At 39.8% G+C, this 14,835-nt stretch overlaps 1 protein-coding gene across 4 annotated transcripts in view; it reads left to right on the forward strand.

The window, feature by feature from the left end:
• LOC145964802 (uncharacterized) overlaps positions 1-14,835 on the forward strand; it is an 81,583-nt gene that overhangs the window by 22,860 nt on the left and 43,888 nt on the right. For 3 of the 4 annotated variants that reach the window (XM_083087913.1, XM_083087917.1, XM_083087914.1), the window contains exon 4: positions 3,612-3,754. In XM_083087913.1, the coding sequence (XP_082944039.1) occupies positions 3,612-3,754 (143 nt within the window). Of the gene's footprint in view, positions 1-3,611; positions 3,758-14,835 lie in introns of all 4 variants that reach the window. The other variant, XM_083087915.1, reaches the window with a different exon arrangement.

The following is a 14,835-nucleotide window of genomic DNA, read 5'->3' on the forward strand; positions in this document are numbered from 1 at the left end:
AGGCACCCGTTGCTTTAGCCATCGCCGAGAAAATCGCCCGCGAAAAGCGACTTTCGCAACTGGCAGCTGCGAGAAGCCGGTGCCTGAGAAGAGGAGGTGTCGTTTGAGCAATAGAAACACGATAGACGGGGATTGGCAAAGATCCTTTTGCGCGAGAGGAGCCAGGAAGGGAGGGACGAGGTGGAACGAAGAGTCATCGAGGAGGAGAAGCTTTGCTTCGGGGGTCCCGTTAGTTTCGAGAGAATCGCGACGGGCAATTAACGGAGGAAGAAAGGTGGAGGAGAAGGAAAGAGAGAGGGGGAGGGAGAGGGGAAAGGTAGTCGGGGGCCAGCGCGAGATTTGTGACGGAACGCCGCTTCCCTCGTACTGAATCATAACTCGGCCGTTGATGACAGAAGTGGCACGGGACAAGCGGCGGTTTCCTTCCGCCTCCGCTCTCTGCCGATCCTCTTTCGCGCTCCAACGACCACCGGTGCCTCCCGGGCCTAAATACCCTCGCCCGTTATTGTTTCCGCGATCGACAATAGGCTACGATCGGCTCGCGAAACGCTTACGAGGGGATTTTCCTCCCAGATGGAGATCTTTTATCTCGGCGTAAAATACTCGACGCGCTGATGGCAAATTCAAAGTGTATTTTATTTTACTCAACACGTCCCTGGGAAAATTAGAAGGGTACGTGAACAAAATTAGATGGGATAAAAAATTATCGTAACCGTGTAATGTTCCTATTTGATATGTATGTCGAGATAACAAAGTAGCAATTGCGAGAGAATCTTATTTCCGGAGCGCGATCAGGTGTTTCGTGTCGTAATGAAAGTTTCGGGAAAGTCGAAACGGAAGCGCACTTTGCTGCACGCCTGGCGTTAAGGTCGGAGGTGTCTCCGAAAACGGGAGAGCGAGTCGGACGCTTTAGGGGTGAAATCGGCCATTTTACCGTCACCTTTTGACACGAGAACTATATTTCGACGCAAACGAGCGTCACGTCGGTGTGTTTCGTGGCTGATATCCATCGTTCGCGTCCGAAAATTGTCCGCCCGTTCCATCGGATCGATAGTCATAGGAGGCATCGGTGTAATAAGGGAAAATTGTCCAGCTGGAAGCTATCATCAATGACGTATATAACAATCGTCATTAATCGATCGGTGATGAATACAAATCGGCGAGGATGCGAGAAGAGCAACCGCTGTTGAGCAAAGAGGAAAGCAGTCCAGTATCAAAACGACAAGATGATGATTTAATCAGCGATCAGCGGGTCGAAATCGAATCAGAGAGCGGCGAGGAGGAACCGAGATTGATCGCCGCTTGGTTATTGTCGACACGAGGGGATCAGGACTCCTCGCAGCCATCGACAAGGACGACGACGATGCTCGTTATCACCCCCTGGAATCTGCCGGGATTCGATAAGACCGAAATCGAATTAAGGCGCCGAGGAGCGAGTCCGGGTGGGTCCTTCCAATTAGTTCCAGGATCGATCCGGCCATCGAGACGGCAATTGGGCGAGCGTTAAGTCTTGGTCGGATCCGGTTAGCTTAGGTCTCACGCAGGATCTCGTTCGCGAGAGGAGCCTTAGAAGCGTCGACGAAAGATGGACTCGGTTCGATCGTTTCCGTTATGGGATCATCTGCATACGTACTGGTGGGGCCCGCAAACGAGCCGCTCGCGTGTCGGCAATTATTATATACGTGAGACCTACGTTACGTGCGCCGGAATTACGTCCCGCCGCAACGTCAAATTTCGCCGTTAAATCCAGGTCGGGTCATTAATCAGCGACGCGCGGTTCAATCGATACCGCGATTACACACGATCATCCGACACCTTTTTTGGTATTAATATCATCTTTTAAAACGCTATAGGGTTGCATGAGTTGCCAAGATTGCTCTTGATATTGTCTTGTCTTGTCTCGTCTCGAAAATCAAGACGAGATTTTTAATTAGTTCGAGATTGATTTTCAAGATTATTCATTTTTAAAAGAAGCTAAAATATATATTTAGAAATTAGAGATGAGAAAAATTATATATGAATTTAAAAAACTTATTTAATAAATAAACATATTAATAAATTTACAAACAATTAATATATTAAATAAAATAAACAGTATAGAATTTTACGCAATTATGAAACTGCCTTTTCATAAAGACAATAAAAATATATGTGTGTGTTGTGAATTTTGAAAAATAAACGAATGATATAAATAGTAATAATTTTTTATCTTAAATTATATTATAAAGATTATGTTAAATATATTATTTTTTTTAATCGTTTAATATTATATAAAAATTAATAAAATCGAGACGAATACAAGACGAGAGATTTTTGCTACAAAGATTCACTCAAGACAAGATTAAAGTCTTTGAAAATTTTCGATATCAATATTATTATAAATATTATCTTGATTCTCGTGCAACCCTAAAATACTTGTAACATAAATTGCATTATAAATTTTATAACGACAATCGACACACACGTACATGAGATGTATCGACGACAGATCTGATTAGCGCCAAAGGACTCGCGATCCTAATAGGCAGGTAGTCGGCTTTTACGAGCATCGTTAAGATGAGCGAAAATGGCCGCTGGAACGATACCGATTTACTTTTACGTCGCGAATCGCGCTCGATCGTATAATCGCGAGCGAGCAATCGGCAATTCGGTCGCCAACGGAAACGACTCTCGACGCAGCTTAATAGTGATCCTTTTCAGTATAGTGGCCGATAAACTCTCGGCCATATCCTCGCGGAGGACGCAGCTCGGAGGACGATTCGGGAGACGCGCATTTCGGGAGAAGCGATCCTTGCTGTCTCGTCCCACCCTCTTCCTCCCCCTCTCTCCTCTCCGTCGCGAGGATCCAAATTTTTATCTCTCTCACCGCGAAGAGAGGAAGCTTCCGGCTTGTATGTGTATCGTGAAGAGACACGATGATGTAGATCAAGAGATATAAATTTGGATACCCCTCTTTTCGTGTCATCTGGTTTAATGACAGACTGGGAGGGACGAATGGTCGTGAACGAGAAACCCCAGGTTCCTTGCTCCACTTTTAACACTCGCTTCCTTCTCTCACGATGTCCTTGGGACTAACCAATCGCACTCTGACGTAAGTTCGATCCGTGAATCCTACAAAAGTCCATGGTCTTAAGGAGACTCTGCTTTTGCTCTGGTAATCGCTTGGTATGGTTTGTCTGCAACTGCATGCGAGTTCTCTCTCACGAGTCACCTGACTGTCTTGCAAATTTCTTCTCGCGAACGCACGTTGATCGTCCAAGTCATTCTCTCTCACATCGAGAATATATTTTCACGTGTACAGCAACTTAATTTAAACTACCAGAAGAAATGACATTTGGAGTTTACAAGAATAATTCATCATAAAAATTGGCACCCTCGTCGAAACTAGAGTCTTCCAAGTGCATTCACAACAATTTCAAAGATAGAGGGGCCGACGAGGGTGCCTCCTTCGGGCGATCAACGTGCTTTCGAGTTCGCGCGAGAAACGTCTGCGATCGAGGATCGAGGAGGCTGACTCCGGCGACTCGATCTGACGTTTCACGCCAACGAGTTGGTAACGTCTGGACTGAATTAACATGATTTTCGTTCCGTCGGGATGGAAATCCCGGTAGAGGGTCGCGAGTGCGTGAATTGCGGAGCTACTTCGACACCTCTCTGGAGACGGGACGGCACCGGCCACTACCTCTGCAACGCCTGCGGCCTCTATTACAAGATGAACGGCCAGAATCGACCCCTCATCAAGCCGAAACGACGCCTGGTAAGTACCTAAGCTGCGTTACTTCTCTTACGATTATCATACTTGAGCGAGTAGATGCATAACTTGCTCGATTAAAATACTATACGATAGGAAAAATAGCCACCTTTAAGCAGATTATGATCTTATCGAGGCTGGATTGATAGGATACTCGTTATAAATGTCCCGAGAAATGGCGAGGAAGTAATTGACGCTTCGCGTAATTGAACCTAATCCAACACATTGACACGTGTCGAGTGAATTTTTTACATATCGACATGTCGGGAAATTAATTTGACGTTTGGATCTGTAGGAAAAAAAATTGCACGCGCATCTATTACACGAGTTTGTACGCCTTATTCGCAAAAGAGTGTCCTTGATCGCTTCCTTCGAGCGAAATGCACATACTTAATTAGCGGTGGGAGAGAGAGAGAGAAGGCGAGTTGCGCGTTTCTCGCGTAGACGTGGTAATCAGAATGCAAGATAAAACAAGGCCAAGTTAATTTCCTGTACCCGCTGATTAATACCGCGTGTGCTCCGCTCTTCTCTCTCGTATGATTAGCAGCTCTATCGTCCCGATGACTGAGTCGAATAATTTTCGTCGCGCAAAGAGTCCTCTTCGACACTTGTGTGCGCCTTCGTTAACGAGAACATTCCGGGGAACACCTTAGTCACGTCGAAGGCGAGATCTTGACAGTCTAATCGATTGAAATTGATCGAACTGATTGTTTCGAAAAGTCGAGGCCTCGAGTCAATTCTCTTCATAGCGCTTGCAATTCTATTTTTACACGAGGCGTATAATTTTTTTATTTACGCGATGAGAGCGAGAAAGAGGGTGGGAAAGAGAGATGCCGCAAAATAATCTTTCGTGTCATGTTAAGTGACTTGGAATTTATAAAGACATTCGCGCTTTTTTATTTATTTTAAATCACTATTTTAAAAAAAATTCAAAATTATTTACATATTGCCTTGCAATAATTCTGAACTTTTAATTATACATGTTACATCCTAGATATATGTCTGTGAAAGTTTCTTTCAAAAAAAGTGATTTAAAATAAATAGAAAAAAATTATAAAAATAAATTAAATACAAAAGAATTATAAAAATAAATTAAATACAAAAAAAATTTTCTTAAAAATAAATTAATTACAATATTATACTGTAATGTAATAAATTCACAAAAAATAATCCAGATTTTTTTTCTTAATCAAATTTATGTTTCTTTAACATATATTGCTACAAAATTTATTTTATATATAATATTATGAGATGCATTTTAATTTTAATATCGCTAATCGAAACATCCATTGCCACAAATTGATTCTCCCTTTTTTATCGATGATATCATCTGGTCCCATTCAAGAGAGGGCACTAAATAAAATCGTATATAAATATATGTATACAGACTAAATTTCCCCGCATTTATAAAAGGAACACGGAGACTCGGATCGTTTTCGCGAGCGTGATTTTCAATCGTAGCTCGAAGTTCGATGCACACACAATATATGTCGGGAGCGTCCGTCGCGTCCGATCGATATCGCATGAAAACGGTAGCCGTGGAGGTTTCGTGCGATCGGCTCGTAGAATTCGTGTGAACTCGATCTATTTTTGGCGACTCGGCTTGGCACCTATGTAGATGGAGCAGGCTCGTCCGAAGTACCGATGCGGAAACTCGATACCGCCGGCCCTGCTCTTCCTCCTTCCTCCTTCCCCCTCGTCGTCGACGTCGTTCGGACTCTTCTCCCGGATTGCGATTCGATCTGGCTAAACACTCACGAGAATTCGCGGAATCGATCACGAAACGTCTGCTTTATGGCTCGCACTTTTCGTCCTTCTACAATCGTCGCGGAAGAATCGAATTCAGAGTGTCTATTCCCTGGAAAGATCTGAAATTCTCAAAGAGATTTTTTTTACACTTGGAAAAAAACAGAGAATTCTTTGGAATTTTTTTTAAATTCGCTCTGATAATTTTGCTCTTATATTGTAGCCAGTTGGCAAGCCAATTAAATTGTGCGTGTTTAAAATGTATTATATTATAAATATCTGCATCTATATTTCTGTTTATATACTTAATGAACTTGACAGAATATAGGGTAGAGTAGATATTTTTTATTGTAGTTTTAACGATAAAAAATTAAAAATGTTATGCAGAATGAAAAATGTTTACGAAAGTTATTTAATACATTTTCAAATCTAGCACTTGAAACTTAAATAGCTCTTTGTATTTTCTTCGTAAAAATGAGAAACATTAGAAAACAACACAATAAAAAAACTTATTATAGAAAAGTGCATTCAAAAAAATTCTAAAAAAGTCTTTTTACTTGGAAACTGAACGAAAATATCCTGGAAGATCAGAGAATTTTTTTACAAAATTAAATAGACACTCTGGAATTTCTTTTCTCTTTATATCATATGCACATATAAAGTGCATCTTAAAATTACTCTTACATTTTATCTTGCACATTAAAATCCTTTGTCACATTTGACGGTACAAAATTAATTAATATTTAGTAATTCGAATATCTCGCGATCGAAACCTTTCAAATCTCAATCAAATATCTTGCGATTTTTTAATAGAATAAAAATAGTACAGAAATTTAAAATGAGAAATCCTTTAGATTTGTTGGTTTTTCCTGATTTTATACTACAACTAATTGAAAGTATTGTTGAAAAACAAAAAAAAATAGTTCGAAACAAAAAATTTGCAATTGGTAGACCTCGATTATCTAATCCTTTACATTTAATAATTTAAACAAGACACTTTTCTTCTCATTAAAAAGATAAAAATCGCCCAACAGATAAAAAAATACATTATTTATGCTGGAAAAAATAGGGAAAACAAAAGATCTAGATTCGAATACAAAAAATGTAACAACGAGCTCTATTATTAATTGTTTTGAGGCTTATCATATAAAAACAAATTTTTAATACAATGAAATCATTTTAGATATAAAAAATCCCGTGCTGAAAGGATTAATATTAATATCCAACGTAATTAAAAAATATAGGAAAGAATAAAATATTTTTAGAACTTTTTCGCGTTAAATCTCTGGAACGGTCGAAAATATACGAGAGAGAAATATTTTCAGTGATTAAAATATCAGGATTTAATCAAGATTTCAGGCTGTACATTTTACTATGACCATATTTGCGATTTTCGAATTTCAATTTGAAAATTTTTTCTTCATTCATTGTCATTAAGAAAAGACAAGAATTTTATTGAAAACAGAATAATAGTAGTAGACAAACTCAAGCTGGGACAATCCTGCAAATCCAACAAGAAGGAGAGACATTTTCAAGGATCAAGGCTCTTTCGCTCTTTCGTCAACCCTCGCTCCAGATCTCATCCCGTCGAACGAAGAGAGTGCAACCGAATGCAACGAACGCTCTCGTTGCATCGACGTTGCAGCGCGTTTCACTATCCCTCTCGTCGTCGCGCACTTTCTCCTCTCGGTGCGCGATAGAGCAAGGTTGATGGATTCAAAAGTTTTTCACCGGCGGGCGTCGCCGCAATAATTATATGCCAACCAGCACGCCACGCGTTAATTGACTGAGTTGTACAAAACACTGCAACACCATAATTTCTCGCAATCCTTTTTTTTTCCTCTTTCTCCGCTCGACGCATCGCGATCGCTCTCCTTCTCGTGAAACGCGCCGTGATTTTGCTCGAAACTTTCCGCGTTTTCAAAGGAAAGTCGTTTCGAAAAGGATCCGATCAAGAAACTTTTCAAAAATTGTTTCAAAAATTTCCTTCAAATTTTATTACGAAAAATATAAATGTTAAATTAATTATAATAAAATTGCCAAAATTTTTAAATGAATTAAGCAGCCAAAATTTTCAGATGAATCAAATATCAAATGCTTTGTATTGATTTATTTAAGAGAATAAAATATTTCGAAAAGACGATACATTTCCGAAAATTTTGCCAAAGGAAAGGATGTTCATTTTTTGATGAAGAATACAATGTATATAATTCTATACATACATAAAATAAAATATAAAATATAAAACATATCTAAAAATATTTTATATATAATAATAAATATATATAAATAAATTATAATAATATATAAATATTTTTTTTTTCGAGTTGTATACATGACTTTTGAGATATTTAATTTGAAAGAGAAAGAATCGAAATTTGTCAATCGAATCGATCATTAGAGCGTCGGAGGACATTTTCTACTTACATTAAAAATACGCCCGCAATTTGTCCACCCTCACTGATTAAACAGAGACAATCGTTTCGCGTGTTCGCCATGACGACCCGTACAAATATTGTGACGCGATGATGAACCGACACGCCCACCCATCATTCATTTGCGTTCACGCGTGTGTGTGCGTGAGTGCGTGCGTGCGGTGTAGAAGCGCGGTCAATAGAATATGTATCGATTCAAAGCCGTGTTGGAGTCTATTTACGCGATACTCGCATATAAGGGAGTGTATATACTTGATACGAGACACCTTCGACACTTTGCGTAATTTCCCCGTCACTCTTTTTTTTTTCTTTATCTGGATGCCTTATTTCCGGATTAAAAATTCATGCAATCACTCGGCCGAAATTTATCCTCGATTGTTGCCTGTCCCGGTGAAATGACGGCTGGTCGTCGTGAACGACGATTCCCCCTTCTCCCTTCTTGCTTCTCCTATTCGATAAACGACGTATGACAATGATGGGATATTTCGCGTGGGAAAATCGTTTTATTATACGATTCGATAAAAAATATTTTTATCGAACTCGAGGAGAAACAGAATAATTATTTTTCGTAATTTTTTATGCGATTATATAGAAGATTTCCGGTTCCCAGATTTCACCGTCACGTCATAATTTCAAGAAATTTGCAACAAATTTACAGGATTATTTTTAATATTATTTTATATTACAAGAAATTTTATTTTTTTTTCTTCGCGTTTTTTTATTGAAATGTCTCAACGACTTTTGCAATGACTGAAGTGTCTAGTATAAATATAAAAATATTATCCTAGAAGTATCGACGTATTAAACCTTTATTAAGGTCTATGTTATCATAAACTCTCAATAAAGTGCGACAAGAATTTGTTTTCGTTAATTTTATTATTTTATTATTTTTTTAACTTTATTATTTTGTCAATTTAGTCAATAAGAATCAAATTTTCGTCGCATCTTTCCCTCGCGCGTAATCCAAACTTTACTCTCGGAAAGCAGGATTTATACTCTAGTGGGGGAGGAGAGGGGGATATATTCGCGCAAATGCATATGGCTTCATCGCAATATGTCACATTTTTAGCGCCCCGTCGCGTCCACCGCATCGAATCCGGTCACAGATGCGTCGCCGAGGAGCGGGGCGCCGATACGATCTGGGAAACAAAAGGCGGCCACCAGGTATAACGCACGCGGGTGCCACCCCGTATATATAATAATAAAGTCGTGGCACATATTGCTCCCGTGTTCCCTCTTCCTCCCTTTGTGCGTACCTATCGAGCTCCTCTCTCCCTCTTTCTCCCCCCCCTCTCTCTTTCTCTTTCTCTCTTTACTCGGGAATTCCACGTAAATACACGCACACGCGTGCGCCGTGAACTTTTGCGACGGCGAGTTTCGATCAGGCAGATAGCAAGGGTTGAAAACCCCTCCCTCCCGTTGCGACCGACGTCCGCCATGTTTGATCCTTGGCGAAGATAGGTCGGCTCGAACAGCTGGGAAATTTTCGTTTTTTTTTTCTCTTCTCTTTTTTATCTTTCTTCCTTTTCAAACCTCTCTTCCTCGCTCTCGCTATATCCCTCCCCACCGTAAGCCCTTAAGGGCGGCTTACCTTTGCAACACGTGGGATGGAATATTGCGATATGGCGCCAATCTGCCGTTTCGTGGAGGATATCGCGCAAAATATGGCGGAGTACCAAGTTTCAGTATTCTTGGATATAATTTAATTGTGAAAATATTAACGAGGAATTTTTATTTGTCATAACATGTAGTTATTGCTAGGATATGGATGTTTATTATTTGTCCAAAAATGGCGCTCAGTTCTAGAGAAATTTTCAATTTATTTCTCCAGCAATGAAATAAAAATGAAGATGCCCAATCGATTCTTGCTTCCAAAGAGTAAACATTTTTGTAATTTATTATTCTCATATTTCCAAATATTAATATTTCAAATATATTAATACATATGTTATAAATAAAAATATATGGATATAAATAAATAAAAATATATATTAATATAAATTAATGAATATATAAATTGATGAAAATATAAGTTAATGAAGATAGATTAATGAAAATATAAATTAATGAGAATCAATAAACTAATAAATATTAATATAAATTAATTAATTAATAAATATACAATCCAAATAAATTAATAAAAAAATAATACAATACAAATAAATTAATAAATAATACAAATATAAATTAATAAAAATAAATAAATATTAATACAACACAAATTAATTTGAAACACTAATATAATTGCTCTGGACGTGAGAAAGTAATGGGATGCGTCCGTGTTCGCTACCGGAACCGACTCTCTCGACGACGTCGCACGAAGAGAGATGATCCTTTGCTCGAAGCCGCGAGTTGTCGTAGTCGAGGGAGAAAGGAGGAAGGAAAAAGAGAGAAAGACCAACCTTCTGGGCGCAGAGTCGCTCGTTAACGACTGTCCTACACACGCTCCCCCGTCTCCCCCTCGCGTCCTGGCGATGCTTATCTGCGCTCATGCCGTGCAACGCTCGTCGAGTTACGATCCTCCAGGCGTTCCTGGACATTCCAGCGGAAGCTGCCACTGCCGCGGCAACCCTCCACGAGACCCGTTAACCTTGCCGAAGACGCATAGTGCATTCGCGCTGCAAACGCATAATAGCCATCAAGATTGTTCACAGATGTTCACAGAAGCTTTCAGATTTTCATCCGGAATTTGGAGAAATTATTCGATCCGAAGGAAGCAGCGATCCCGAGAGAGGAGAGAGAGCTGAGAAAAATTGAGATTAAAAGTGGGAGGAGAATTTTAATTCATCGGGACATTAATAAAGTGTCATTATGTGGTTTTATACGGGGCTCTTGCTCCGCAGAAATCATTTTAAAGACTCGCGCACGCCTCGGCGCGCGCGCATGTTGCAAAAAACTAGAAAGGATTTCGCAGCCCGTCCCTTCCCTCTCATCCGCTCTCCTCCCCCGCGCACGCGAAGCGCGCGCCCGCGACTCTCGTAAAGTAATCCGGGCAATGACTTGGAATACGTCTTGCGCGAACTCGATTATTCCGCCGCGTGAAAGTATAATTCGCCAGCTCGTATTTTTCGCATGCGAGCGCCGTGAAAATTTCCCTTCGCCTTCGCTTTTTACGTAGAAACGACACACATACATATATGAAAATTTTCACACATAACGCACCCCGGAATAATTGCTGCCGTGACTCGTCGACTCGTAACGCTTTAATTTATGCGATATATTCCCGATGGTTGCTTTCAGTTGGTTCCTTTTTTTGTTTCCCTTTCTGGAGCAAGCCTCTCCTTCGACGTTGCTCCCGAACCTGTTTTAAAGACCGTAGATTTTAGCCCGAGCAAGATATCAATTTGGGATCATTGTATCTAAAAATCCTTAGAAAGAGAGATATTATCATTTAAAAAATGTGACTTGAAAATTGTATTCACCTTTTCTCTCTGGTCTTATTTTATATTTCAATTTATTATTTCATATTTTAATTTATTTCACATTTTAATTTATTGTAATAAATTAATAAATTGATATTAATTTAAGAAATTGAAATATGAAATAAATTAAAATATGAAATGATAAATTGAAATATGAAACAAATTAAAATATGAAATAATAAATTGAAATATGAAATAAAGTATGAAATAATAAATTTATTATTTCATATTTTAATTTATATTTCAATTTATTATTTCATATTTTAATTTATTAAATTAATATCAATTTATTAATTTAATTTTATTAAATACATGTACAATTTCTATCGTTAAAATATTTATTTTTATCCGGAATTTTGACCAAACACGCCTGGAAGATCGGGGGATTTTCAGGAAATTTTTTTACAAAGTTTAAAAAATTGACAAAATTGGAAAAGTCGAAGAATCTTTTTCCCGAGTATCTTATTTTTCATCGATATGAGAGCGCGTATCCTGCGTGGCAAGGTTCAAGGAGGAAGGGGGGAGGGAAGAAAGGAGGCAACAACACGGCGATTGAATTATGTACCAGATGCAAATACCGGCGTATTGTCCGGTGCCGCCGGCGTGCTCCATCCATCTTTCAGCTTCCTTGAAAATTCCGCTCATGAGATACGCGGATTTGCATCCGTTCACACTTTGAATACAACGCGCGCGAGCGAATTCGACGCTCGTCGTCCCTCTCCTCTCTTTCTCTCGCCTCGTCTTGACGCCGTCATAAGTGTCCCTTCTTTCTCTTTCTCTTTCGGCGCATCTAGAATCGATCGCCGATCGAGACTCGAGATCCAGACTCCTCGTACATGGCCGTTAAACGGTTCTCGCTCGAGTAATAAAATTCAGAAACAGCTGTTTATACTAAAACGATAACCCGCGACGATAAAAAATAATAAACGATAGAGAAATAAATATTTATAATCGCGAGATAACGAACGAGCCACGGAAACATTCGTGGCGTTATTTATATTAATTGATAAAAGAGACGACGCCGTAACTCGGGCCGACACCGAGCATTCGTGCGCCTCGTTTCCGAGCGGTTTTAGTATCCTTCCCGCCGGGATATAATTTCCAATCGAGAGAGAGAGAGAGAGAGAGAGGAGCGAGAGAGCGAGAGACAGGCGAGCCAATTAGATGGGCGTGCGAGCAGACGAAACGAAATAAATTCAGCGAGAGAGGCGCGAGTAACGAATCGTCGTAACCTATTAACTTGTAAATTGCTTCCGACTGTTGTGGGCGAGAGGGAGGGAGGGGGGGAGGCCGCTCCGCGCATAAATTCGCGAAATAAATCCCACGGGCTTGTCGCCCCGGCGAAACGAGACGCATGACAAAGTTATTGGATCCCGTTAGCATAACCGAGAGGAGAACCGGAGTAACCGAAGACGGGATTAGATTTTGCGCCGATAGCTCGTAAAATATCGCGCGGTCGCGCGCGACTCTCCCGTCAAAACCAGCTGACAGCCCCTTCGTATTTTAATATAGGAATTTCCGTTCTGAAAAAAATTGAAAAAAAAAATAACCGGAGGGGGAGGAACGGATGGATGCAGATCGGGATGATTATTAATGGCAGACTCTTGAGAAGGACCGACGTCGATTTACGAGAGCGGCGAATGACAATCTGCTCTCTCTCTCTCTTACCTGTTGGTTCACCGATCGCACGCTTCGATCATTATTGACGCGATAATTCAAGCCGGTCGGTCGCTCGACACCGTTATTTCGTGCGCGTGTAAAGTCTCTTTTTTTCTCTTTCTTTCGTCCCGCGGTACACGGCTACTTAAGATTCGGTATGTCGCGATTGGACGACCGGATCCGGTCGGCCGACAAGCCGATCGATCATCCGCTCCGGTCCAAAGAAAACAATTGTTTCGTCGATAGATCGAGCGCCGCTCTCCGGAACGCGTGCATTTATGGCTCCGCACTTTCGTTCCGAGTGAAGGTTTCACTCGCAAGAATATTTATCAGTTTACAATAATGATGATAATATCTGTAACAATCTCTCACGAGTGAGAGATGAAGCTGGACTTGCCAGTTATTATTCATCGTTTGCCTCAAACTTTAGATGAGCAAATAAATCCACGCAACTATTTGCGATATCGTTTAAAGTTTTTATAGATACAGCCATCATTGTGTTTCGAAATGTATTCTCTCAAGTGGAATCAATATATTATTTGAAAGTAGTTAATAATCAGTTATAAGTGTAGCCTTCCAATCAGCTGATGAAGTGTCACTGGAAAATTAATTAATGATAGTGTGCTGTTTTAATCAATATTACTTTTAAAATTTTCTTTATTTATTGTAATATTATATATCAAATAATTTAAATAAATATTAAATTAATTAAAAATAAATATTATAATCAAATAATTATAATATTATATATCAAATAATTTCATACTTATTATACTTTGTTCACATATTACTAATTTTTTAAATGCAATCTTATTTATATAATTGGGACATGAGATAAAGAATCAAAGATGTCGATATTTTCAATAAAACATTCATCATCTCCGGCGAAATCTTGGATCACTGCTCCTATCAGTGACATTTTCACCGATTCAACTTGAGAGAATACACTATGGGGCACTGAAATACCGTCTCCTGAGTCTCGGAGCATCATCGGCGGACTTTATTAGCAAAGAAATAATTCCTCGCGATCGCGCACCGGCCGAGAAAGCGCAGGAATTTTTCTCGCGTGCATATCGTGCCGAGAAAACGCTTCGTCGTCGTCGTCGTTAACGCGAGCTGCCGTGCGCGGGTGTCGAATCGATAAGCTTTCCCTCGCTCGTGAGTAAGAGCGTGAAATAAATAAAAATAAGAGAGATTAATTGACGTGTATTCTCTCTTTGAATATTAAATGTCTATTCTTTTATTTTATATATATTTTTCCAGATTTTTTTATATAAAATTCATTTTTGAAGAGATTTTTTTATAAATCGCTGAATTTGATAGAAGTCTAAATTTTCGTGAAAAGGCAAAATTTATAAAAAGCCTGCGATACACATGTAAAAAATGAATGACATATATACAATACTTTTCTTTGGAATACAAATTGTCGAGTATAATATCAAATATCAGCAGCATGTAACAATCTATAACCGATTGACTGGTCGCTTACCATTGAAGAGACCAGGGTCGATTCGTCGGCGCTCCTTTCGGTGAAAGCGTCCTGCTCTTCCGCAATTGTAATCCTTTTTCCCATGCGAACCCTCGCAACGCCCCATACATCGACAGCGCGATTTAAGGCGCCTCTTCATTCTCCCTCCGTCAGGAGGGTAGGAAGGACGTGGGGGATTCTTCCTCTCTCGTCCTGGCAGGGATTCCCTTCCGTCGATTCCCCGGGGCAGCTGCGCACTCTATCATTGGTCGCGATCTCGATGTATCCCACCCGAGTCCGGGAAACGACCCCTCTAGCAATCAAGGACCAATCCCATCCCGCTCGCGTCCCGTT

This window comes from Camponotus vicinus, unplaced genomic scaffold (assembly GCF_025532165.1).
Source record: "Camponotus vicinus isolate PSW18456_S1 unplaced genomic scaffold, iyCamVici1.0 SCAF_14, whole genome shotgun sequence".
In the NCBI taxonomy this organism is placed as follows: domain Eukaryota; kingdom Metazoa; phylum Arthropoda; class Insecta; order Hymenoptera; family Formicidae; genus Camponotus; species Camponotus vicinus.